This window comes from Manis javanica, chromosome 1, assembly GCF_040802235.1.
Source record: "Manis javanica isolate MJ-LG chromosome 1, MJ_LKY, whole genome shotgun sequence".
NCBI lineage: Eukaryota > Metazoa > Chordata > Mammalia > Pholidota > Manidae > Manis > Manis javanica.
Window position 1 is genome coordinate 155,082,145 of NC_133156.1, and position 12,979 is coordinate 155,095,123.

Sequence of the window (12,979 nt, forward strand, 5' to 3'; positions counted from 1 at the left end):
TGAGATGGGGGTGGTGGGGACGTGCACCCAGGTTTCAGTAGCCACAGGTGTGTGTTCACAAACCACATGCCTGAGATTTACAGCTGTGGGTAATATGCACATATTAATAATGCTTGGTTAAAGGCATGTTTAAGTCTGACACAGGTTTTAAAAACTAGGGTTTTGATTTTAGTTGCCAAGAGGGAGAAAGGAACCAATTTTTGAAATGTCAAGTAAAAAGTGGATTTAATTATAGGAACATTTAGGACAGGTTTATTTATAAATGGATTTGGGAAATACACTGAGTTTTAATTTGAGCAAAGCATGGAGACCAGGTTCTGAAAGGAAACTCAATTGGTTTTCTAATGTCTTAGACTAGACGTTTGGGGATCATGCTCTGCTTGAAGTAGGGCAGCAGACGGAGCAAAGCCCGCCCGCTTCTGTCTGGGATGGATCAGGGAGGGGCGGGATGTGCCCTGCCAGGGCTGCTCCCTGTTCTCGCTGCTGCACACCCTGATCCTCCCTCCGCCCTGACCCTCCTTCACAGCAGAACTAGATACAGGAGAGAAAGACCACCAAGTACAGGATATTTACAAAGGTATCATTCATTCTACCCACTTAGGCGATGTAGTCACGGTGCTAGGGCACCATCCTGTCGACAGAGGAGGGGATTCTGATAAGATTTGTCCTGAGACTCTTCTTCTGGGGAACTTGGGGTCTCATATGTGGGCATTGTAATGGGGACAGGGTGGAGGGGCCCAGCCAGGAGGCCTTGCACTAGGCAGTCAGAAGATGCCGGAGAGCATGTTGAGACAGAAGGACTGTTGGGGGTAATAGTGGAAGTTCAGGTGAAAGGACTTGCCTTCTGCCTATTATGGGTAGCTCCCTGCTAAAATAACTGGAACTTGGGGCAAAGGAATCCTCTATTCCTCAAACCACACTTTCTCAAGCTAACAGAGCCTTCCTTCGGCCCTGCTGACAACCTAAGTATTCACTGTGCTTGTGAAGGTTCTTTGGTTTTTCTCACTGCTTTTGTTTTTATTTTGGTTCAGAGTAGAAGCAGTGTGAGTAGATAATTGAAGATGCATGGGTGATCAGATTACTATTTGTACTAAAACACTGTGTTGAAGCAGGCCACAGTTGTGCATGTGTGTATGTAGTTGCCTGGTTCCCCAGAGGCTGATGGTCTCTGACCTCTGTTTGCTTTCTGTAGGACTGGCCAAACGAGTCGGCGCCCGTCTGCTCCTGGCCTCCACCTCGGAGGTGTACGGAGGTGAGTGGGTGGGGCTCCCCCAGGCCACGCACTCTGGCCCCCTTGGACTCCCTGCACCCTGTCTTAGGTGAACAAGGAATCAAAAATGAGTCCAGGATTGCGTTTCTAAGAAGGCCCTGCTCTTCCTGCCTGGTGTTAGCAGCAGGGAGGCTTCCCACCCCAGCCCCCTGCTCTCCCGCCCCTCCTCTGGGTGGGACCATCCTGCTTTTCTCCAGCTGAAGCCTGTCCTCAGACTGTCATGTCACCTTGCCTCTGAGGACCCTCTGGTCACAGATCCACAGGAGGGTGTTGCCCTTCTGTCCTGGGACGTCCCCCAGAAAGCACGCACCAGGGATTTTGTGCCGTCTGAGCTGGTGCATGTGTACCCTTCAAAGCGAGCAATGTGTGCGTGAGCCAGACCCACCAAAAACTTGGGCTGCGCTCTGCATGCTTGGCCAAGAGATGTGTGCTGATTGCCTCAGCTGTCGTGCAGGTGTTTCTGGAAGAGCCTCAGGTAGAGCCAGGGCACTCGGGAGCAGGTTTTGCCAACCCGCAGCACTGCACAATCTCTGCCCAACCCTGAAGGAAGTGGATGTGAGGAGTGGGAATGAGAGCCACATTTTCAATCCACGCTGATTTCTTTTCAGCCCCACTCCAGCTGGTGCAGGTCTTTAGAGAACTGCTTAGTTGGTAGAGCAGAAGCCAGACTCTGGCCAGAGGAGACCGATCTTCACATCACTATTCCACACAGGAGACATGAAGTGGGAGGAAAAATAGGAAGAGGTGCATTTGTTTTGTTTTAAGTGAGGGAACCAGATGAAAAAATAACCGTAGAAACAGAAAAATCATCAAGGTGCAGTGACCTTCCGTGTAATCCCTGTGAAAGGCAGGGCACCATCCACTTTGCTGGAACCCTCAGCAGTCAAAGGGCAGATGTGTCTGCCTCCTGCCCATCCCTCTGCTGCTCTGGAATCGCCCCCCGCCTCTGCTGTTTCCAGATGAAGACTCAGCAGAGGATCAGCACGTTTCCCTGTACCCAGCTCTGGATGATCCCCTTTTGCATCGCTGGTGGGCTGCATGGATCACCAGAGGAGTGGTGTCACTGTAGCTCAAGGGCCGAACCTTTTCAAGTGTCTCAAATACAAAGGGGCTGCTATTATCTGTGCAGAAGGGCACAGTGACATCTTCCCCATGTCCACACTTCCTTCTCCTCCTGCCTCATTCACTGCTTGCCTATTTGACAACAGCTCATGGTCTTTGGGGTGCTTGGGTAGTGTTAGGGCATAACTCATGGAAATCACCCATTGGTTGGCCCTGACTCTTGGCTAACAGCAGTAGTGATGCTTCATGGAAGGTGTGCTTGACCTGTTAGCCTGCAAAACGTTGCAAAGGGAGGCTGACTGGGAATCAGCTTTGCTTCTAAGCCTTTACTATTGTAAAGTGATTTTTCTGAGGGGACTTCTTAAACTGCTGTGACCTTGAGCACCCTGGCTTTCCAGCCCAGACTGCCAGGCCAGGGACAGATGAGTGGCTGTGCCCTGCCTGCTTTTTCCTGTCATTCGCAAGTTTATGACTGTCTCTTCGGGGCCTGGCTTGGCCAGCCCTTGTTAGAAATCCCTGACAAGGTCTGATAGCCATCATCTGTTACATCTGTGAATTTAGACCTTGTCTCTCATTGTGCAATAGAACTCTGACCCTTAAGGGAATTTTACCGCACAGGAGCAGGTGGAGAGATGTGAGTGCACCATGCTTCTGCCACGCTTTGGAGGGGGTGCCTGCCTCTGAAAGCACCTCTGTGTGCATGTCCTGCCTTGCACAGGCCCCATTGAACCTGCGAGCTGAAGTCATACTTCAGCTACAAGATAAGCAAGAGATGAATTTATAGAGTAGGTGGCACATGTGAAAATCATCGCATTCCACAGAAATGCTCTTAAAATTTTTTCAGTAAATAAGTACTTCATTGTAATTACATGTTTTCTACAGATAAAATTGATCTATGTATCTCTTCACAGAGGTTACATTTAATTAAAGTTTGTGTAATAACCTAAAAATAGAGAACTTTTTTTTTTTACCAGAGAGAGGGGAGACTTAAAAGGCTTTGGTCCTATTATTTATTTCTTCTCCTGTAAAATACTGTCATTCCTTAATATGAGTGGTATGAGCACCAGGTCTCACTCAGACTCAGAGAACGGACTGTGGAATGTGGAAGTGCCCTCTTTGATATGTATCTCTACATTTGTAATGTGTACCTTGGTCTTTCCAAAGCTTCCTTTTGCATCATGAATATATTCGTTGTTCATTATGCACATGAGCTTGAAAAGAAGGAAAAATGAAAACATCTTTTTTTCCCCCCACTCGTAGATCCTGAAGTTCACCCCCAAAGTGAGGATTACTGGGGCCACGTGAATCCCATAGGACCCCGAGCCTGCTATGACGAGGGCAAGCGTGTTGCAGAGACCATGTGTTACGCCTACATGAAGCAGGTAATGAGCCAGGTTTGGGGGCTTGGAGTTAAGCCTTTCAGAGCGCCTGTCCCCTCAGATATAAAGTAGTGAAATGCGCAGAAATGATTCTTTCCCACTATATGGATTAATGGTTTTGTCAACAGCTCTTCCCACACGTCTCCTATTTTAAAACATGACTCCATGGGGATAAGCTCTTTGGCAGGGAATGCTGCTGCGTGGCTTTGAGCAGCTGTTGCTTTGTCACCTGGTGGCTCACCAACAGTGGGTGATTGCCTCCATTTTCCTGAAGCCCCAAATCAGTGGACTTTTTTTTTTAACCTTCCTTTATCTAATCTATCTATTAAATGTGAATTCATTATTGCTTTGATTTTAACCTCTTTAGGAATTGTTATTTATGCTATATCGTTATTTTCTGCTTTCTTAATTATTCACTGCTGTGCTGGGCTTTTCTACAGAGAGTGTCATGTCACAGATTGGCTCACCCATGTGCTGTAGTGGAAGGAGCCTGAAGATGGGAGGAGGAGGGCCTGTGTTCTGCCTCTGTGGGCCTTGGGTAGGTGGCCCATTGGTCACAGCACACTGTCCTACCTGCCTGAGGGCTAAGCGGGAACCAATGAGATGCCCAACATGGGATCCAGAGGCAGGCGGGGGTCCAGGCCAGCCTGTCCGTCACTCAGTGTCTGTGTGCCGTGCATACACCAGCATTCTGAGGCCCTCATTGAGATGCCCTTTATTAGAGGGAGGGACACTCAGGTAAATCAACGTGGACTGGAATGTTGTTCCATTGACAGGTGGTGGTGGCCATGCCTTGGGACTTGAGAGACATGGGCGTTTGTCCCTGGGAGCAGCATTCTCAGGCCCAGGGTCCCGCCTGTAGGCAGGCTCAGAGCTCAGGCAGCCGCAGGCTTGGTGTGAGGGGAGAGGCATCTCTGGGTGCCAGGTGCTAAGCTGCTGATGTCTGAGTCTGGGGTCCCTGAGCATCTGGATTTGGGGTTTTTTGGAGGAGAGTTGTCAGGTTTTTTTTCTCACTTTTAGTGAAATACCCACATTCAAGACCCATGAAATAACCTTGTGCCCATATAGATATTTAGGCCTTTTTGGCTTTATATCACAGCCAGAAATAGAACTAATTACTTTCTAACCTACATTGATCAGCTGGCTTATATTGTCATTTATTGTAAGAAACATTAATCCACTTTAGGAAGGACATACCTTTATCATTTTTGAGCCCAGAATGTCTTGGCTCCCAAATTTAAGATGGTCTCCTAGATACACAGAACAACCTCCGTGCTTGTTGGTACTTAAGGAAGCTAACCTGAGCACATGAGGAGTGTGTAATTGCGTTTTATTGTGGTTCTTCTCTTAACTGTTCTCTTTTGCATTCAGTTTTGTGGTAGTATCTCCAAGTGAGCTTTTATATATAGGCAAAGTGATGGGCACATAGAGCACATTTATGCTGAACTTTTCATTTCTATTAAATGAGTCTAAGTATTTGTATTACTTGAAAGTGTGAGCTCATAACACTTACAGTATCTAGTAATAATACAGCCAGCACTTACTGAGCACTGACTGTATGCCAGGAGCTGTAATATGCATGCAGGCACTAGCCAGGCTCTTTGTTTCAGATCCATACTGACACTAGATCCATGCATGTCATTCGGCTCATGAGCTCAGGAATGTAGCACATAGGTGACTCTGGAACTGCAGCATAGGTCTTGAGAAATTAATGGCATAGGTAACATGGCCCTGAAAACTGTCCATACCTGTTAGAAACCTCTCATGTTACAGCTGGCCTGTGCCCAAGCGGCCCTGACAAGAGTCCTGTCAGGGGTGTCCCTGCCCAGCAGCGGCCATCCTTATGAGGGGCTGTCACTCACTCAAGCAATGATTTTACTATGGAATGTCTGTCATGCGCTTCATGCATGGGAGGCCCCAGCAGATGAGTGTTGCCTGAATGGAAAAGTCACATCCAAGTTCCAGTTAATTGGTGCTTCTCATTGGGAAGCCATGTGTCGTGTGTGTGGAAACAATGGATGAACCATCATGGTGGGTTTGGGAACTGCGTTGTGGAAGGTAGACTTGGCATGTCCTGTGAAGCTTGGGGTCTAGGCCAGCAGCACTGAGTCACCTGTACATTTGCCCAGGCTCATCACATTGCTTGGCACCCCTGCTTAAGGATGCGTGCTTGCCCAGGTGCGTGCTGCTATCGTGTGTCGTCTGGATATAGCCCCTGCCCCTCGAGGTGCAGCAGGGCGTGCCAGCAGGTGTGATGTAGCCACCTTTCCCCGTAGTGCCTCTCCTACTACCTGGTGGTCAAGTTAGAGAGTGACCTATGGGTGGCAAAGCCCTGTCTGGTTCTGGTGGCCAACAGGTGGAGGTTGTGGACCCAGATGCAAGGATAGCGTGGCCGAGAGTGGAGGGCCTGGGTCGAGGTCACCTGGCCCTGCCTGAGTTTCAAGAGGCCTCTGAGGAAGGCATGGCTCGAGCTTCCCACCCTCCCTACCCTATCGTTTGTCTTATAAATACTCTGCTTCCTTGCAGAGAGAGCCATGGGTCCAGACCATGGGCCCCCTAGGCTCCCTTGTTTGTCCACGTGAGTGCTGAGGACAAGAGCCTGGGTCCCTCTCCTGTCTGTCCAGAGGAGCAGGCACCATGCAGTTAAGAGGTGTTTGTGTTCCCACTATGGCAGAATACTTTTCCAGGAACAGAGAATAAGGAAACACAGATATGTAAGAAGGAAGAAAAACTGTCACCCATAATCCTCTCCAGAGGTAAAAATAAGATAACAAAATAAGATAAAAACCACCACATAAAGACTGTAAAGGATGCAAATATTTAAGACATCCAGATGGTTCTTTCACTCGTGATTTTATATTAGCTGCCAGCAAGGGGGCGGGTCAGAGAACCTTCTGCCCACATCGGGTTGGCTTCTGGGTGATCTCTGGTCTGGGGGTCAGTATTGGCCCTCTGGGTGCAGCCTAATCCGGGGCAAATCAGATCCTCTTTGGCCTGACCCTCTGTGAGTCAGACACCAAAGTGACTGATTGCCAGGACTCGAGCTGAGCCTCCCCTTGTCCCTCCCGCATCGCAGGTGGGCCTTCCAGACCCTGAGTGCTCAGCCCGGTGGCCTGCAAGTGCTGGTGTGCCAGGACATCCCTGACGGGCAGCTGTTCAGAGGCCTAGAGCAGGTGTCACCGAAGAGCATGACCTGCCAGTGGCGCCTGGGGTGGGCTGGCCTGTGAGTGCAGCCCTAGCACAGTCTTGTTTAATCTCACTCCTGAGGTGTGTGTGGGGAGCCTGTTTTACAGATGGGAAAGTGGGCTGCCAAAGTGTTTCCAACTTCCTGGTCTGTAAGTGGGGCTTGAACGCAGGACTGGTTGCCTGCCTCCAGGGCATGCTTCCCCCCTCCCTGCTGCCCTTCTGGTGGGCCCTCCTGGTGAGGAGGCCTGGATGAGTGAGAGAAAGTGCAGGCCCAGGCTGAGGGCCCTGGTGCTCCTGGACGGCCGCGCAGGCATGTTATGACACCCGGGGCTTGCTCTCGAGTTACCAGCGGCGTCTCAGAGCAGGGAGGTTAACCCGCAAGGAGCTGCACTGTGATGATGGTAGCTTATCATTTAAATGTTTGGCCTTTCAAGACAGCAACTTTTAGAAGAGAAGTCAGAGCCGTAGGAGTTAAAGTTTATGCTCTCTGGAGACAAGTGAACACAAAGACTGGAAAGGATGAACCAGTGAAACAGTATGCGTTTGGCACATTTTTAGTTAATTATTTTAATAATTCAAATTCTTATTTTTTACTCATAATGGCACTGAAGTATAAATTATTTATACTCTGAGGTATACATCTTCATTTTATTATGAAGACGGCATATGGTATGTGGATGTATTTTACTCTGGTTGAACCTAGTGTATGGGGATTGAGAATATAACCAAGATTGACTAGAGGTATGAATAATCTTTCTACAGATTTTCCCTATTCCAAAGGTTTCTTTGGTGAATGAAATATCCTGGCATATTCAAAATAGCCTTTGATTTCCCAAAAGACCTACTGCACATCCACACTCCAGAACACGTTCCTTACATAAAGAGAAGCTCCCACGGGTTTTCTACCAGGGGATAGAATGAGATGGAAGTTGGAATCAAAGGCATCTCATTTGCATCAATACAGTTATTTCCTGCTTTTTGAAAGTTTGCATCATACCACTTTGCTTTTACAGAAGACTTACATTAGTACCTGTTTTCTCGAACCCAAAGAAATTTGAAGAGGATTTTCAATTTTATGAAAAATGGTGAAAAATAAAAGTAGCATTTAGCATTGATTTTATAGTGAGCCTTCCTGGAGGCAGCGCACACCCAGGGCAGCAAGAGGGGCCCCACCGAGCTCTTTCCCAGGACCCGCACACAGCCTCTCGGCGCCCACCCACCAGAGCTCTGAACTGTGTCTGTGCGCATCTGTGCTTTATCTCGATCGATTCCATGCATCTGTTAGCAGGATGTGTCCTAAGATATTAGAAAAACCTATGAGAGGTTAGTTTTTGATCTGAAAAGGCTCAAAAAATTTTCTGTATAATGGTAATTACATCTTCACTTTATGCAGTTTTGGCTTATGAAAGATTTCATAAGGCCGCTCGCTCTACTTTTGGACAGCAGGGAAACCTGTGAACCTGTCAGAGAGGAGTTCAGTTGCAGCTTCTGTGTGCACTTGGACATGGTGATTTTACAAATGTGGGGACCCATCCAGCGTGCTCCAGTCAGTGCCCGGTGTGTGTTTGAGCTCATGGCCCCACCTGCATCTGATCCGCTGGGTCTGTGGCCCTCCTGCTGGGCTGGGTCTGTAATACAAGCCACCATTCATGAAACTAGTTTGGCAGAGCAGAAAGAAAGAAAACTCAGAAATCATCTAGTCCAGTGGCTGCAAGGATGTACAAAAAACCAAATACAGGCACACCTCATTTTATCGCACTTTCTTTACTGTGCTTTGCAAATATTGTGCCTTTTACAAGATCGAAGGTCTGCTGTGGCAGCCCTGCATCAAGCATGTCTCAGCACCGTTTTTTCAACAGTTTGCTTTGTGTCTGTGTCACGTTTTGGTAATCTTACAATATTTCAAACTTCTTCATTATCACTACATTTGTTATGGTGATCTGTTTTCAGTGATCTTTGATGTTACTTTGGTAATTTGTTTTGGGGTGCCACAAACCATGCCCGTGTAAGACAGTGAACTTAGCAAATGTTGTGCATGTCCTGACTGCTCCAGTGACCAGCCATCCCCCTGACCTCCCCCTCTCCTTGGCCCTCCCTACTCCCTGAGACAACAGTATTGAAATTAGACCAATTAATAACAGTATGATGGCCTCTAAGGGTCCAAGTGAAAGTCACATGTCTCTCACTTTAAATCCAAAGCTGTAAATGATTCAGCTCAGTGAGGAAGGGTGTCTGAAGCCAAGATAGGCTGAATACTAGGCCTCTGGCACCGAACAGTTAGCCAAGTGATGAATGCAAAGAGAATGTTCTTGAAGGAAATTAAAAGTGTTACTCTCATGACCACATGGATGGTAAGAAAGTGGAACAACCTTATTGCTGATAGGGAAAAATTTTTAGTGGTCTGGATAGAAGATCAAACCAGCCAAAACATTCTCTTATGCCAAAGCCTAAGCCAGAGTAAGGTCCTACCTCTTTCAGTTCTGTGAAGGCTAAGAGAGGGGAGGAAGCAGCAGAAGAAAAGTTTGAAGCAAAGAAACTCTTTCCATAATCTAACAGTATAGGTGAAACAGCACGTGCTGATGGAGAACCTGGAGTAACTTATCCAGAAGATCTAGCCAGGATAACTAATGAGGGTGACTACACTAAACAGCAGATTTTCAATGTATATGAAATAGCCTTCTGTTGGAAGAAGAGGCTTCCTAGGATCTTCATAGTTGGAGAGAAGTCACTGCCTGGCTTCAAAGCTTCTATGGACAGGCTGACTCTCTTGCTAGGGGATAATGCAGCTTGTGGCTTAAAGTTGAAGCCAGGGCTCATTGACCATTCCAAAAATCTTAGGTCCCTTAAGAATTACACTTAGCCTACTCTCCCTGTGCTCTATAAATGGAACAGCACAGCCTGGATGACAGCACGTCTGTTTACAACATGGCTTAGTAAGTACTTTTAGCCCACCGTTGAGACCCTACTGCTCAGAAGAAAGACTCCAAATCACTGCTCATTGACAGTGCCCCTGGCCACCGCAGAGCTGTGGTGGAGATGCACAATGATATGGATGCCATTTTCATGCCTGCTCACACAGCATCCATTCTGCAGCCCAGGGATCAAGGAGTCATTTCAACTTTCAAGTCTTAGGATTTCATAAGGCCATAGCTGCCATACACAGTGATTCCTCTGGTGGCTCTGGGCAAAGTCAGTTGAAGCCAAAGCCCTTCTGGAAAGGAGTCACCATTCTAGAGCCATTAAGAACATTCCTGATGCATGGGCAGAGGTCACAGGGTCAGCATTAACAGGAGTTTGGAAGAAGCTGGTTCCAGCCCTCAGGGATGACTTTGAGGGGCTCCTGGTTTCAGTGGAGGAAGTCACTGCAGATGTGGTGGACACAGCAAGAGAACTAGACTTAGAAGTGGAGCCTGAAGATGGGACTGAATGGCTGCATCTCAGGATCAAACTTGCACAAATGAGGAGTTGTTTCGTATGGGTGAGCAAAGAAAGTGGTTTCTTGAGATGGAATCTGCTCCGCGTGAATACGCTGTGAAGGTCACTGAAATGGCAACAAGGATTTAGAATATTTCATAAACTAACTTAGTTGATAAAAAGTAGTGGCAGTGTTTGAGAGAACTGACTGCAATTTTGAAAGAAGTTCTGTGGGTAAAATGCTATCAAACAGCATCACATGCTGCAGAGAAATCATCTGTGAAAGGAAGAGTCAGTAAATGTTAGCAAACTTCATTGTCTTATCTTAAGAAATTGCCAGTCTCCCCAGCCTTCAGCAGCCATCAATACTGAAGCAAGACCCTCCATCAGCAAAAAGAGTACAGCTTGCTGAGAGCTCAGATGATGGTGAGCACTTTTTATCAATAAACTATTTTTTAAGTAAGGTTTGCATATTAGTTTTTTTAAACATAATGCTATTGTACACTTAATAGACTTGTGTAAACATAATGGGGGAACCAGAAAGTCCATTTGACTTGCTTTATTGAGGTACTCACTTTTTGCGGTGGTCTAGAACCAAACCCACAGGACTTCCAAGGAGTGCCTGTATGTAGTTGGTATAAGTTAGTTCAAAAAAAAGGATTTTTCAGCAAGCATCTAACAAGTCAAATATTGGAGGGGTAAGATTCACCCTCTAGGCATCAAGACCCATGGCCTGGCCCTGCCCAGTGTCAGCCTTGTTTCCTGGCTCTGCTGCTTGCTTTCTGAGCACCTCCACGCCACACTTGTCCCGCCTAGAGATTGCAGAGCACACTTGCTCCCTCCAGGCCTTGTGGTGAGCACTGGCATAGCCCGCAGCCTAGTGGCTGGACTGATGGTTAAGGCTGCAGCGGAGCTGCTGAGGGAGATGACCAGGTGACACATAGCACTGGCCCTGGACCTTGTGTGTTCTTCTCTCTCTGCCACCTCCGAGAGTGAGCTGGAAGCTTTCGGCTCTTTTGAGAATCTGCTCAGCAAAGCGAGCTTTGGGTTCTGTAATGGCCTGGCTTGCATCCCCAGGTAGGAGCAAACCCCATGAGGCTGCATTTATGAGAGGCCATAGGGGAGTCCCATGATTCAGCCTGCAGGGTCTCCTGACTATTACTTTAGGGGAAGTGCACCTCTCAGGACTTGAGGATGACCACAGAAGCATCCAGAATTGGGCCTGCTGTACCTGCCGTACCTGTGAGCTCTTCCTGTTACCTCTGTCCTGTTCTCTGCCTGTGCCCTGGGTGCCTCCTTGAGACAAGCTATCTGCACCATGGAGGGGTGACAGCTCCTGGTGGGCACCCGCTCTCCCACTGCAACGCTTCTCGCTTCCATCCTCTGGCACCTTCCACTAGCAAAGACTGATTGTAATCATACGGTGCTGTTCAGTGGCTTGAGACAACACTCTCCACGGGATGATCCCCCTGTAGAAGGAGTTTTAGAGAGGGAGCCCATTTAATCCCTGTTGGGGATACGTCTGTCATTGGGAGAAACTTCATGAGGGAGGAATACCTGTCCCTTCCTTACACCTCCTGGCTCATGACTGGCCTATCAGCCCAGACCTGCCTACCCACCCCCACCCCTTGGCTGCCAGAAAGGAGGGAGGAGACATTCCGATGCAGCCAGCCCATCCAGGGTTGTATGTCACTGCAGCCTGCTCACTGTTTCCAGAGCTGTTACCAAAGCCCCGCATGTGCTATTGCCTGTGTGGCACTCAGCATCATCCTCTCTCAAGTGTCCACTGGTGTTATGTTGATGTGAGCCACACTTGCAGTTGTCCTGGTTGGTCCTTCATAAAAATGTCTTGATGCTTGGAGTCATAAGTATGGTTGATGTGTGGTTCACCACACGGGACAGAACCACAAACAAAGTGAAACCCTGCCATGCTTGAGAAGGACTCAGCAGGTCCTTTGCTGGATCAGTGGCTTGTGCACATGTGTATGTATACATGCATGCGTGCATGCACACATGTCCTGGTGGAAACACAGATGCACAAGTGTGGGAGTCAGCAGGCCTCTGTCAGCAGGAGCGTTGAATGTGAGTCAGGCGTTGTGTGTTTGCTCATTCGTCCTTCAGAGGGGGGCTTCCTTAAAAGAGATGTCGTGGCTTACCAGGCACTTCTGGGTCTGGGTTGTACACTGACCCACTCCTCAGGTCTGGGATGGAGAGTAATTTTACCTTCCTCCAAGGTGTGCATGTTGGGCACCCACCAGGCTTCCAGAAGCAGCCCTGTCAGCACCTACTGATTGTCTAGCTGCCTGCTTGGGCTCCCCCAGGGTGGCAGGGGATGCCTGTCAGGTAGCTGATGGACTGTGCATGCCCAGCAGGGGTGGCCTTTGTGTCCTGGTGCTACCTAGAAAGAGATGAAGTGGTACATGGACTCCAGAAGATGCTAGTGCATGAGAGGAGAGCATCTCAAGTTGAACAAGCCTTGGGTTTACATTTACTTCATTTGAGGAGTGTGGGCTTAATGTGGAGCTAATACTATTGGGATAAGCTGGACTTGAGAGCTAGAGGTCCTGGAAAAGCATCACGACCTTCTTGGGGGCTGCCCCTGTCCAGAGACCTCCTGTATCACCTAAGATTACATTCCAAGTGGGAAAATCAAATCAGGAAGACCTGT

At 48.2% G+C, this 12,979-nt stretch overlaps 1 protein-coding gene across 8 annotated transcripts in view; it reads left to right on the forward strand.

The window, feature by feature from the left end:
* Window positions 1-12,979, forward strand: part of UXS1 (UDP-glucuronate decarboxylase 1) — a 128,822-nt gene that overhangs the window by 96,396 nt on the left and 19,447 nt on the right. For all 8 annotated transcript variants that reach the window (XM_073238843.1, XM_073238841.1, XM_037015544.2 and 5 more), the window contains exons 8-9: window positions 1,193-1,252; window positions 3,593-3,714. In XM_073238843.1, coding sequence (XP_073094944.1) covers window positions 1,193-1,252; window positions 3,593-3,714 — 182 coding nt within the window. The remainder of the gene's footprint in view (window positions 1-1,192; window positions 1,253-3,592; window positions 3,715-12,979) is intronic.